The sequence below is a fragment of the Urocitellus parryii genome, chromosome 13 (genome assembly GCF_045843805.1).
Source record: "Urocitellus parryii isolate mUroPar1 chromosome 13, mUroPar1.hap1, whole genome shotgun sequence".
In the NCBI taxonomy this organism is placed as follows: domain Eukaryota; kingdom Metazoa; phylum Chordata; class Mammalia; order Rodentia; family Sciuridae; genus Urocitellus; species Urocitellus parryii.
The window spans coordinates 60,631,590-60,644,187 of NC_135543.1; the positions used below are offsets into that span (position 1 = coordinate 60,631,590).

The window sequence follows — 12,598 nt, forward strand, 5'->3', positions numbered from 1 at the left end:
ATGGAGCCCAAAGGCACATGGGAAGGAAGTGCCAGTGCCCAAAGGTATGTCTGAGTCCAGTTTCCACAGGCAAAGGCGGGCCACCCTCCTGGCCACTGCAATCCCACCATAAAGAACTCGAAGCAGGAAACAAGGGCGTCCTGCCCCCGGCCACCCCCTGTCAGCACAGCAGCCGCCAACACCTGAACCCTCCAGGCGCTGGTATCCGAGTCTCTCATGAGCAGGGGTGTCACCCACCTGCCAGAGCCGGCTTCTCCTGAGCACAGCGGTGTCATTTCCATCAATGTTAGTGACAAGGCTCTTAGGCCAACCTCAAAAGGTCCCTCCTAACTAGAAGGCAGTTAAAATAATGGTGAAAGTTGCCCAGGGTCAGCCTTACTCTGAGCTGGGAAGACAGACAAGCAGCTAGCTCTCAGGTGCGTTCACCAAGCACCCGTGGCCCTGGAGCAGAAGGGGCGGGACCCCGAGTGCCAGACCTGGGGCCGGTCCGTTCTGCTGGCTGAACGAATGCCCATCAACTCTTACTGTGTCTATTTTAGGGACCACAGGCACAGAGAGGAATAAAGGCAAGCTCTTGGAACTTGAGGTTCTCAAAGTCTCTCTGACATAGATGTTGAAAAGGGTAGAGATGACGAAGGAGGGGTCCTGAGAGGAAAACGGGGACCCTAGAGGCAGAAAAGAGGCAGTGAGCATATATACAGGTTGTTCCTGAGGCTGGAGTCACACAGGGAAGGCAGCCTCCTTTCAACCAGTGGTTGAGGAAACAAAGCCCAATCTGCTAATCATTGGAGAGCAGGGAAGAAGCGTTCAACTGGTTCGGGTTTCTGCCAACTAATACCCAAGCAACTGAGAGTGGGCCAGGCTGAGGGGCCCCTGAGGCAGTCAGTACAGTGGGAGCCTCAGTGAGCAGCCAGGTAGGGAGACACCCACAGCTGTCACAGCTCACCAAGGACGCTGTGACAGGCTCACGCTCTAGGGCAGTATTCAGTGTGGGGCAGGTGTTCACACTGGTCTGTTTTCTACTGCTCTGACAAAACATCTGAGGCTTGATAACTTGTTTTTCAAAAGGAGGTTGATTGATCCCAGCTTTGGAGGAACAGCGGGTGGCCACAGCCTCTGCTCAGCTCTGGCAAGGCCCCTAGGCTGCACTGCATCCTGCGTCACAGCGTCACAGCGTCATGGTGAAAGAGTGCCAGAGGAGATCCCCTGGAGACAGGCAGAGTGTGCGAGAAGAGAGCACAAGGCAGGAAGGCTAGTGAGGCGAGGTCATGAGAAGTGTAGGAGACCATGGGGCAGGACGAGTGCAGGAGCAGAGGAGCAAGCGTCACAGCAGCGTCCTGACACCCGAGGCTTCCTCTGAGAGCAGCCCTGGTGCCCCCTCCAGGGACACCACCTGAGACTTCTGGTCCACCAGGGGCCTGTGTTCCCGCATCCCCTGGAGGTGTAAGCCCAGCCGTTCACTCCCACAGTCAGGAGGCCCGCAGGTCAGGGTACTGCTCCCCACACAGCAGGCAGCTGCAGACATTATAGCCCGGAGGTTGGGCTGGGTGAGGGTCCAGGCCCCAGAGGGGCTTGTGAAGGAAGCAGGCCCTGCATCTCCCTGCGGGTTATGGAGGACATCTCTGCCCGGATGAAGGAAGGGCTGTCCGGGCAGAGGACACCACCTCCAACAGGGAGAACCAGGCTCAGGGACGGAGATGCCCGTGGGCCGAGGGCAGGCAGCCATGGTCAAGCAGGATGTACGTGCGGAGGGAGGCTCTTCTGGGAAGCTGAAGAGGCACCCCACAGCTTTCATCACTGTAAGGGCAGGAGGAGAATGCCACTGACGTTTTGGAAAGACTACTTTTTTTTTTTTTTTTTGGTGGGATTAGGGACAAGCAGATCAGAAGCAGGAAGACCACGAGGAGCCTACTGCACCAGCTCAGTCTGGTATCCTTTCTGCACAAGTAAATGAGAAATATGACGACTTTCAGCAAATGGCATCCCACCCTTTATGTGGTCTTGAAGAGGCGCTGACCATTTTCTGCAAACTGGGGGTGAAAGAAGAGGGAGGGCCCGAGGAGGGGAGGAAGCAGGCGGGCAGGTTCAGCACTACTCTTGAAAAGGAACTTTTGAAAGTCCTTCTGCTTCCTACGTTAACAAATCTTAAGTGGCACACATCCATCATCCTGGTGATTTGCAAGGCAGAACAAAACAACCGCAGCTGACAATGATGACCATTCCTGCCTGGGACACCTGTCATTCCTAGTAGTAAATGTGCTTATCACCTACAGTAATTAAAAAACCCTCTCCTTAATTGGATTACTTGTGTACTGTTGTCAATAATCACATATCTGGTTGTTGAAATGTGGACCGCTGTACGTCGCATGCAGCTGCCGTTGGCTCTTCTGATGATCTGCTTCTGCAGTGCCAGAGGACACTGAGGTGGGACAGTTCATTACAAGAAGCATGTTGCAGCCCTGTTTGGGCCACAGAGGCCCCCCAGCCTCATTCACGACACAGGAAGACCATCCACCTCCTGGTTAAAAGAGAATTCTAGATATTCTGGCCACTTGAGCAGATAAGCACCGTGTGCCCATCAACTCAGATTCTCCTGGGGGTGAATTTAGGAAAATAGCACCTCAAAGGATCAACTGTCAGTCAGAAAGCAGCAGTCAGAGGTCAGTCTTCAAGGTGGCCTGGGTGGGCCAACTGCTATGTGCCTTTCTATTTTCTATATAAACTAAAAATTGCAATAACAAGGATAATAACTCATGTTCAAGCAACACGTGACAGCTCTCTTCAGGCAGCACCATCTCGTGTGGTCGAAGGCTGTTACCACCCAGGCACATGGGACCCCAACAGTCCAGGGCACCAGCGCTCAGGCAGCCCCAGGCTCCGTGCCCAGCGGGGCCATTCTGTCGCTGCAAGGCCTGGACGGAACCCAGATGGAATTATGGCCAGGAGAATATGGGAGAAGTAAGTAGATTCTGGAAGGAAACTTCACCTGTTGAAAACGAATTAAGTCCTTCCGGCTCCAGGGCACAGTTTTATAGATTACCACTTCCAAAACATTCCACGAAATCCAGGAGCTCTGCAGGCTATCCATGTGTGTGCACTGGGGATTTACTCCCCTGGAAGGTGCCACCCCACGATGGTATTCCCCAAGGACAATGCAAAGACCTTGTTGACCCTCACAGTCTCGGTTGTCTCCTGTTCAGAGAACGAAAATTCCCACAACATCAAATAGGAAACAGATTTTCCTAAATGAAAGGCAGCAGAAGGTTGGCCGTCCACGCAGGGCTGCCTGCCTAAGTGGAAGTCCACGTGGGGCTGGGTGTAGCTCAGAGTAGAGTGCAGGCCTAGGTGAGGCCTGGGGTCCAATCCCCAGCACTGCCCCAAAGTAAAAGTGACCAAGCAGTTTAGGCCCCTTGAATTCACCAAATCCCGCACACAGAGTGTTCCAGGGAGGAAGGTAGTTCTGCTGCAGTCACCACATGGTGCTAGGTGCACTCAGAGAGCAGACCAGGCACGGAGAGATCAGGCAGGACCTTCCAAGAAAGTGGGGGCGGGAGGGGCAGTGCCTGCCGCCTTCAGAAGCTCAACCTGCCTTCCTTCAACACTGCAGGTGCCTACTGTGTGCTGGGGTCTCTGTTAGGCAAGGACCACCCTTAACAGGAAATGAAAATTCCACAGATTCTCCCCTGGGGGGAGCTAATCCATGGAACATTCTAGTCAAAAAGGGCAGAATGGTAGGATTACAACAAACAGGTGGGTGTCACTCACCCCATCGGGTGACGCCCATTCCCAGAGCTGCACCTTTCCTATCCGAGCAGAGGTGAAGTCCACTAGCTTTGCAGGTGCAGGATAGTCCAGGACCTCTGTACTCAGGATTAGAGGGGGGTGCACAGCTCCTCTTCAGGTGGCCCTGACACTCCCCTGCTGTCAGGACTGGCGGGGAGACTTCACATGTACAGAACCTAAACCTTGTTGGGAGGGAGCAACAATTCTTAAGCACACGTGGGCTGAACTGGATCTAGGTCAGGATGGGCTCTCTGTATGTACTCTAATACTTTAGAAAAACCCATGTTAACAGAACAGAAGATCACATTAGTCCAAATACTGATGGCTGTCTGTGGGTTAAAGTGTATGCTGGGGGACACTGGAGATGGCCCCCAGGGGTGTTCTACCACTGGGCTACACCCCAGCCCGTTGTAGTTTTTACTTTGAGACAGGGTCTGGCTATGTTGTGGAGGCTGGCCTCGAGCCTGCTGCTTCCTGCCTGGGACGGCAGGTAGCTGGGATGACAGATGGGTGCTGGGTGTCTGCATGGGCAGAGGTTGAACGGCTCTCTTCCCATTCGCTCTGCAGGTTCCCTCCTTCACTGGTCTGCCTGCAAACCTGGGCCATGCAGTGACGGGCGCACCTCAAGTCAGAACTGGCCGACATGTAGAGGGCAGCTGATGAGATGAAGTGCAGGTAGTTATGTGGCCTTGAACTTGCCGGCCATTTAACAGGCACCCTCCCCGTGAAGCTGTGCTTTGAAGTGGGTCCTGGCGGGCAAGCTCCAGGGCTGTCCCCTGCTACACAATGGACGTGGGTGCAGACACGCTGGTTCTACTGCAATTGAGTGTGGTGGGTGCTTACCAAGGTCTTATATTCATTTCCATTTTTTTTCTGCAATAAAAAGCTAAGAGAACTGCTTTTACCAACTGTACACCTTCATACTAAATATGGTCTCCTTTTAGGAGAAATAATAAAGTCAAAGCTTCAAGCCTGGCTCCATTTAACTTCAGTGGATGAGTTACTTTCCAGTGACATCATTTTCAATGCCAAGGTCCCTGGGCTAGGCACTGGGGTCGAACCAGAGACTGTAAAGCTGAGTGTGTGTACAGGGAGTGCGTGTGGGGGCGTGTATGGGGTGTGTGTATGGGGTCTGTGTGTGTGTGTGGTGTATGTGTGGTGTATGTGGGGGGGTGGTGCATGGCATGTGTGAATGGTGTATGTGTAAGTGTGGTATATGTGTGTGGGTGGTGTATGGGGTGTGGGGTGTGTGTGTGTTATAAGTGTATGGGTAGTGTATGAGGGTGTGTAATGTATGGGTGTGTGTGTGTGGCATAAGGTGTGTGTGTGTGTGTGGCTTTGGGTGTGTGTGTGGTATATGGATGTGTGTGTGTGTGGCATAGGGTGTGTTTGTGTGTGTGTGTGTGTGGCTTTGGGTGTGTGTGGTGTAGGGTGTGTGTGTGTGTGGTGTATGGGTGTGTGTGTGTGTGTGTGGCATAGGGTGTGTTTGTGTGGCATAGGTTGTGTGTGTGTATGTGGCGTAGGGTGTACGTGTGTTGTATGAGGTGTGCGTGTGTGTGTGTGTGTGGCATAGGGTGTGTGTATGTGTGGTGTATGGGTGTGTGTATAGGGTATGTGTGTGTATGTGGCTTAGGATATGTATGGATGTGTGTACGAGATGTGTGTGTGTGTGGCATAGGGTGTGTGTGTGTGTGTGTGTGGCGTAGGGTGTGTATATGTGTGGTGTATGGGTGTCTGTGTGTGTGTGTGGCGTAGGGTGTGTATGTGGCTTAGGACATGTGTGTGTGTGGTGTATGGGTGTGTGTACGAGATGTGTGTGTGTGTGTGTGTCTGGGGGGGGTGAGGCGTGTGTGGGATCCTTAGCCTGTAGAGTGGCCCGGGGGGCTGTCCTCTGGCGCTGGGGCTCTGCAGTGGGCATTTCTTCCTAACCCTGGGTGTGTGCAGGAGCCCTTGGGGAGGGGACACCCCTCCCAGTTTCCACCCTGGCAGCGGTGACACTGGCATGGTCACCTAGCAGGTCTTCACAAGTGAGTGTGGAACGAGGGGCCAGCGGAATGATCAAAACGCCCTTCCTGACACTGGTGGGACACCACATGCCCCTTGACCTAGAACCTGTCTCTCACTCCCTTTCCAGAAGGATCTACTCGAAGTGAACGAAGGGCCCAATGAGCAGTCCACAGACGTCTTGACTGAGAGGGACGCACAGGAGCCCTGGCCACACGGCCTCCCCAGGGTCCCTGGTAAGGCCCTCGGCTGCAGGCATGGAGCCTGCTGCAGACCCGCCCTGCGGCTGGCACCGGGCACCCTGCGCCCAGGCTATCGCCAGCAGACTGTTCTACTCTTCACTTTGACCCACTGCATCAAGTTGTCATGAGACACCCCTCAACAGCAGGTAACTACGGCCACTGCTCCCACCTCTCTAGACCTCTTCTCTTCTGAGGGGGACAAGAGGGCAGGTGACTGTAAGCTCCCGAGCCACCTGAGCCGTGTCTGAAGCAAGTCCATTCTTTTAACAAGAGAATATCCAGCAAGGGCCCGAGGCCTTGGGCCCTTTGTGCACAAATGAGTCAGGTTCCTTTCCGAGATTTCCTTTTCTTTTAATGAAAAAGATGGCAAAGGGTATGGGGAAGTCTTTCTTGGTACAAAAACTATCTTCAAGAAAATGGAGTTTCAAAGATTTCTACTTTTGTGCCATTTAAAAGTTTCCTCTCATTCTGATGGTCACCCACTCAGTCTTTAAGTCTAGACAGCATAAGCCCGAGTGAAGAGGAATTGTTAGAGAAGTCTCCACCTCCCCAAGGTCAGTGTCCCCTTTCAAAGTCATACACTGCAGGACATGCTCCACATCTGGCCCAGCGTCAGGTCCCCCCAAACCAAGAGGAGGCGCCTCACTGGGCATTCAAACACCACTTACTCACTCACTCTGGATGCCTCCTGCTAATCTGCCTTTCTGGGGCTGATTGACTTTTAGAACTGGACATCTGAACATCCGCAGCTTTCCTCTAAGCAAAGAAAACAGTGATAATGGATATTTCCCAGCTGCATGCTTTCATGACACTCAACGGGTTTTATTTGGATTAAGAAATGCAATTGTTTTCAGAATCCAAAGAAGAGGAGAGCAAAGGTGACATGTGTACTTTGATGCCAACACATTTTGAACCTGGGTCTTGCCCGACATTTACAGTTTTAAAAAAGAACAAAAATAAACACTAGGCTCAAGTCCTGCCAGAGACTAATTTACTCACCAACAGAACTTAGGGGTGATTTATGACTCGCAATGAATTGAAATGATGTGGCCAAGAACCTGAACAAAGGCTGGATGCCACACACATGACGGTATCACCTGTGTCCTCACCTGGCTCTGTGTGCTTTTCCATCTCATTGACATGACTTGTCAGTGCAACCCTCTGTGTGTGTGTGTGAAGATAAATGTATTAAAGTTTGTCACAAGTGCATTTAGAAACATTGAACATTTGCTTCCATCAACAAAGTTATTATCATAAAAAGAAAAATGGTATCACATGGTTCCAGAAATCAAATGCCTACTTATCAGGAAAAAGTCATTAAGTCACTCTAAGAAGATTTCAGGACTTCCCTCACACAGACACATGTCTACTGACACAAATGATTGAGCTTGCTTCTACAGAAGTCTCAAATTCCTGTGAAACCCTCTGTTGAGCAGGAGGACATGCTCCACGAAAACATTCCTGGGGTCAGGTGGATCAATACCCTTTTTCTGTTAAAACTACTTCCATCAAGCAAAAATTGGGAGGAGGCTATATCCATTTTTTTTTTTTCCTGGTGCTTGTCATCATCCTAACCAATTAAGATAAACCTTTCTGAGGATTTATAAATTGAACGACTATCCCCTCTGTTTACTTCTTGCATTGATCTCCAAAGCTCCTGGAGAATTTTGTCACTGCAAATTTATTTTGAAATTGTAGACGCTTTTGGTAGGTTAACCCATATCATCCAATTAAACTTGCAAACCTCCTTTTTTTATCTTAAATTCTTCCCCTCCGCATACACACAGACTCCACAGACTGAGTCTTCCAGTTGCCCCGCTCCACTATGACCCCTCCCAGCACCACCAAGGCAGGCTGACCCAGACTCCAAGGAACCACCACAACTCAAAGTCAAGAGAATTGGGGCTATCCTAGACCAGAGGACATATGGACATGCTTGGGCTCTTGATGTCTGCCAGCTACTGCATCCCAGGTTGGCCTAGGGGGAGGAGTGTATAGACAACCCCCACCTTTCCAAGGAGGGAAGAACTCTTTAGAGGAAACCGAGCTGCACCTCTCAGATCTCTTTTGCAGTTCAAAAGGCAATGCTTGTCTGCAAAGAATTCTGTACATGCCAAATTTTGAAGTAATTTCTCTTATTTGAATTGAATTTTCATTTGCATGACCTTCTTCTCCACAGATACTACAAGTCTTTCAAAGGGGCCAATTTTGCCTGTTTCGTCTCTCTTTTTTCTTGTGTGTGTGGCAGCTGCTGTTTGATCTGCTCATTGGCTCTGATTTGTTTCATGTTTCAGCCAAAGATTAAAACTGCTCTGTAATTCTAAGCAGATGGGCCTAGGAGCCCAACCCTGTAATTACACCTTCTCTCTTCTGCTCTGAACTGCCAGCTTCCACCCTGACTCTGAGAGCGTGGGGATGGCTGGGGCTCAGAGCACACCTTGGCAATCAGCAGGTCTGGCCCAACCAGACATGTTCGCTGGGCCTGGGAGCTACAGGAGCCTCCCACTGGTGGCAAGACTACAAAGAAAGAAAGACACAGCAGCTTGTGGGTTAAACTCTCTTCCCTTTCCTTGATCCTCCGGGGTCGACAGCCCAGTTTTTCAGTGCTGACTCCAAGGCATTGTAAAGCCAGAGGCAGCTGCGAGTTCTGGGGTGACTGTGGTGGGTTCAGGGTAAGGACAGTCCTGAAGTCACTCTTGAGATGTCAGGTGTCTGGCTGTTAGGGACAGTTGCTTAGGACACTTTCTGGCACACTGTGTTCTGCAATGGCCACTACAAATATCAACAATGACCTGCACAAAACCTACCTTCTTCACACCAATGCATTTGTTATATTGCTCAGTGCGATTTCTGGAACTCTATTCAAAGGCTGACACTCCAGAGAAAATGTGGCACGGGAAGCACAAACAGAACACATCCAGTGAGAGAAGCAGGGCATCAGGTCCCAGGAACCTTAGTAAACTGTGTTTCAGGTTAAATCCTAGCTACCAGAAGCCCTTGAACTGCACCCAGAGGGCCAGCTGAGGCCACCGCACCCCACCTTCCCAGAGAGAGCCCAGAGTGCACGCAGACCACAAACACAGGTCCTGGACCGCACACGGACACCGCGAGGTGTACTGCCCTTAAGCGATCATGGTTTCTCTTTTCAGTAAGGGCTTGGACCGCACTAAGAGCCCCTACGCGCTGACACTTTGGAAACAGGATCGCGAAGCCTGCGATTTCGTGACAGTCTCCAGTCCGAAAAGCCAACAGAGTGGATAAAAGTATTCCTTCGGACGCGAAGCAATAGATTCTGGAGATAAAAGCGTCGGTGTGGGCGATGTTTGCGCCTTTCCAGAAAGAACACTTAGGCAGCAACACAGCTCTGGAGCCCCGGCACGGGGCAGGGACCCTGGGGCCGCAGCGGAGCAGAGCTGTCCCCGGCCCGCGAGGGGCAGTGCAGACCGCGCGGCGCAGCTGGCTCCCCGCGGTACTCACCGTGCAGCAGGAGGGCCGGGAACAGGTAGCTGAGCAGCAGGCGGCGCGGACAGGACATCTCCAGCGCTCCGTGGCCTCAGCCCGCGGCGCGTCCGCGCCCGGGCGCTCTGCGCTCCCCTCCGCGGGGCCGGCTGGCGCGGGGCGTGCAGGGCTAGCTCGGCGGCCAGGCCGGCCTCGGCCTCAGGCGAGGGCTCGGCGCCCCATGCCCCGCGAGCCCCGGTGGGCGCCCGGCCTGCGTCCGCGCCGCGGCCTCCCCGCGTCCCGCCCCGGCCTCCGCGCGCCCGGCCCCGCGTCCCGCCCCGGCCGCCGCGCGCGCCGCCCCGAGCCGCAGTGGCCGCCGCCGCCGCCGCGCCTCTTCATATTTCCCCAGCGCCACCGGCAGGGCGGCTACGGCGGGGCGGGGCCGGGGCGGGGCCTCGGGGGCGGGGCCGGGGCGGGGCGAGGGCGGGCTCTGGCCACGCCTCCGCCGGGCCGGCTCCTCCCGCCGCCCTTCTTCTTTCCACTCTCTCCCCACTTCTTCCCCTCCTCCTCCCCTCCTCCTCCCCTCCTCCCAGGGCCCCTTGGGACTTTCTGGCTGAACGCGCCCCTAGCTTTCCTTCTCCTTTTCCTCCTCCTCCCTTTCTTCCTTCTGCCCCATCCTTTCCCTCCTGAGCCCCTTCCTCCCCCCCCCCGCCCCGTCTTTACCTGCCCCTCTCCCTCCACCTCCCCTCCTTCCCTCCTCCTTTCCCTCCTGCCCAGCTGTCCGCTCCATTTGCGCTTCCTCCCTACCACTCCCACGAGGGGCTTACAGCCTTGGGACTACATCCCTTCTGCGAGTGAGGAAGTAGGCCCTTTACCCTCGGGCCCAACGCATGGGTATGATTCACACTTGGAAAGCATCTCCATACTTTTGTCCAGGGCCCACCAGGCTGCAGGTTTGCAGTGGGAGCTGGGCAAAGTGGGCCTGCTAAGATTGGGCCTTGAGTGTGCCCTTGCACACACACGTGCCAGAGAGAGAGAGGAGAGATTAGAGAGGAGTTGGGATCTGCAGAACTGCTCTGCAGCCTGTGCAGCCTTCACTGCAAGCCCCCATCGCTAGTGAGCACTTGGGCTACTCTGGGGAGCACAGAAGCCCTGTAGCAGGCCCTGACCTGTGAGGAACAAGATGTCCGCAGCAGGAGCCCTTTATCTTTTCCACCCCCTCACAGGAGGCAGAAGACTTGTTGAAACACAGGAGAAATCTGAGAGAAACTCTCCCTTATTCTCCTTCCTGGATCCTCCCCCACCACAAATCTAATAACCACAAACAGGATGATCTTATTTGTGTCCTGTGGTCTGAGGAGGGGGTGTTTTTCCTTTAGGGTGATTTTCCTTTGGCCTTTGAGATTTCAAGGCAGAAACAGCTTCCTCCCTAGTCCTGAATTCCCTGGAGAGCTGGTACAAAGCCCCTACTTCACCTGGGAGATCCCTCTGCAGAGGAGACCTTCACTTCTCCCAGCTAGCTTAATGGGCTCCTAAGCTAATGTCAGTCCACCTCTTCTCCTGGGACAAAGAGCAGGCATGAGATGGGTGTAGAGAGCATTGTTTGACTCAGCCCTGCTAGGGTTTTCCCTAAAGTTACATGAATGCCTGACTTTCTAAGACAGTTTTCTGCCCCTTTGAACAAAGCAATAATTCAACTCCTTAGGCATTAGACTTTCAAAACTAGTTGGATCTTGACTTCATTATGATAGTAAAATACAAGAGGATGCACTTGACAGTTTCCACTTTCCCAGCGCCCCCACCCCACCTCGTCACGGGTGTTTTGGTGTGATGGTAAGTATTACCATCATTCCTCTTTCCATCATTAACATGGGGAATTATAACACATACCACACATACCGGCTGCTTGCTTACAGAGTGTCCTGAGAGTCAGTGTCACCACTGTTTGCTGACCGTGAACATCAGCATCCCTGTGTGGGCTCAAGAAGACCCTGGGAATGATGCCCTGGAGCCACGGGTGTGTTTCCAGTGAATCTTGCCTGGCTCCCTCTTTCTGAACCTGTTGTTCTTTCTGGTTAGGGTTAGGGTTAGGGTTAGGGTATGCTCATCCTGGTTGCCTGGCGTGGGCGGCCACAGTGATATGTAGGATTTGAATGTCTCTCAAGAGATGGTCAGATTTTCATTTTAACTGAAGAACTTGACTTCTTCACAGATGTTGGGCAGTTGGAAATGATATAGCACTCATTGCCTGCTTAGGCAAAACATGGGCCTTGGCACCAAGAACACACACCAGCCCGTACCAAAAAAGGAACACACACTAGGACCCTGGGTCACGTTGAGGTTTTGCAGTTTTCTCTCTCTCACTTAATGCCTTTCAGTCCCAGGGAATATTTGGATCGAGCAAACAACGGAAGAGGCTAAGAGGAGCAGGTGTTTTCCTATAAGCAGCTTTGTTGATAGTGACTGAAAAATGTCAAGGTCATTCATTACACATTAGTAGAACAAGTAGTTAATACATTCACTTCAGTAGCTATTTGATTTTGTTATATAAATAAGAAAGGATAAAACCAAGGGCCAGCTGTAATTTGGCCCCTTCTTGACATTCAAGTTGTTTCAATGTTCTGTTTTCCCAACTGGTTCCACCAGTGTGGTGTAAACAGCCGGAATGAGACCAGCAGTTTGGAATCCATTTGCGGTGAACTCTCCTCTCCTGATGTCTTAGGTATAAATACTGGACTCTGCACATGGCCCATCCAGGGGTGTCCTGTGGACGACTGCTGCCTGCTGAGGAGGTCTTCCCCATAGGCTCACCTTCTGTGTGGCTTCTGTTTGTTTCCTTTTCAGATGGGACCTATGTTGCCCATGCTGACCTTGAACTCCTGGGCTCAAGTGACCCTCCTGCCTCAGCCTCCCAGGAGCTGAACTGCACCACTGGGCCAGGCTGCACCACTGGGCCAGGCTCCTGCATTACTTTTTGCTTTTGCTAGAATGTACCCACTTCTGAAGAAGAAGATTGAAAACATATATATATATATATATATATATATATATATATATATATATATATATAGTACAGATTTGTTTGAGAGTGGTTATTTGTGAATCTATGCTCAGAGTCATAGGATCAGGAA

General features: G+C 52.4%; 1 protein-coding gene across 1 annotated transcript in view; it reads right to left on the minus strand.

The window, feature by feature from the left end:
* Apcdd1 (APC down-regulated 1) overlaps positions 1-9,615 on the minus strand; it is a 33,790-nt gene extending 24,175 nt beyond the window's left edge. The window contains exon 1 of the mRNA XM_026412444.2: positions 9,507-9,615. Coding sequence (XP_026268229.1) covers positions 9,507-9,564 — 58 coding nt within the window. The 5' untranslated portion in view covers positions 9,565-9,615. The remainder of the gene's footprint in view (positions 1-9,506) is intronic.
* Between the last annotated feature and the right edge of the window lie 2,983 nt (positions 9,616-12,598).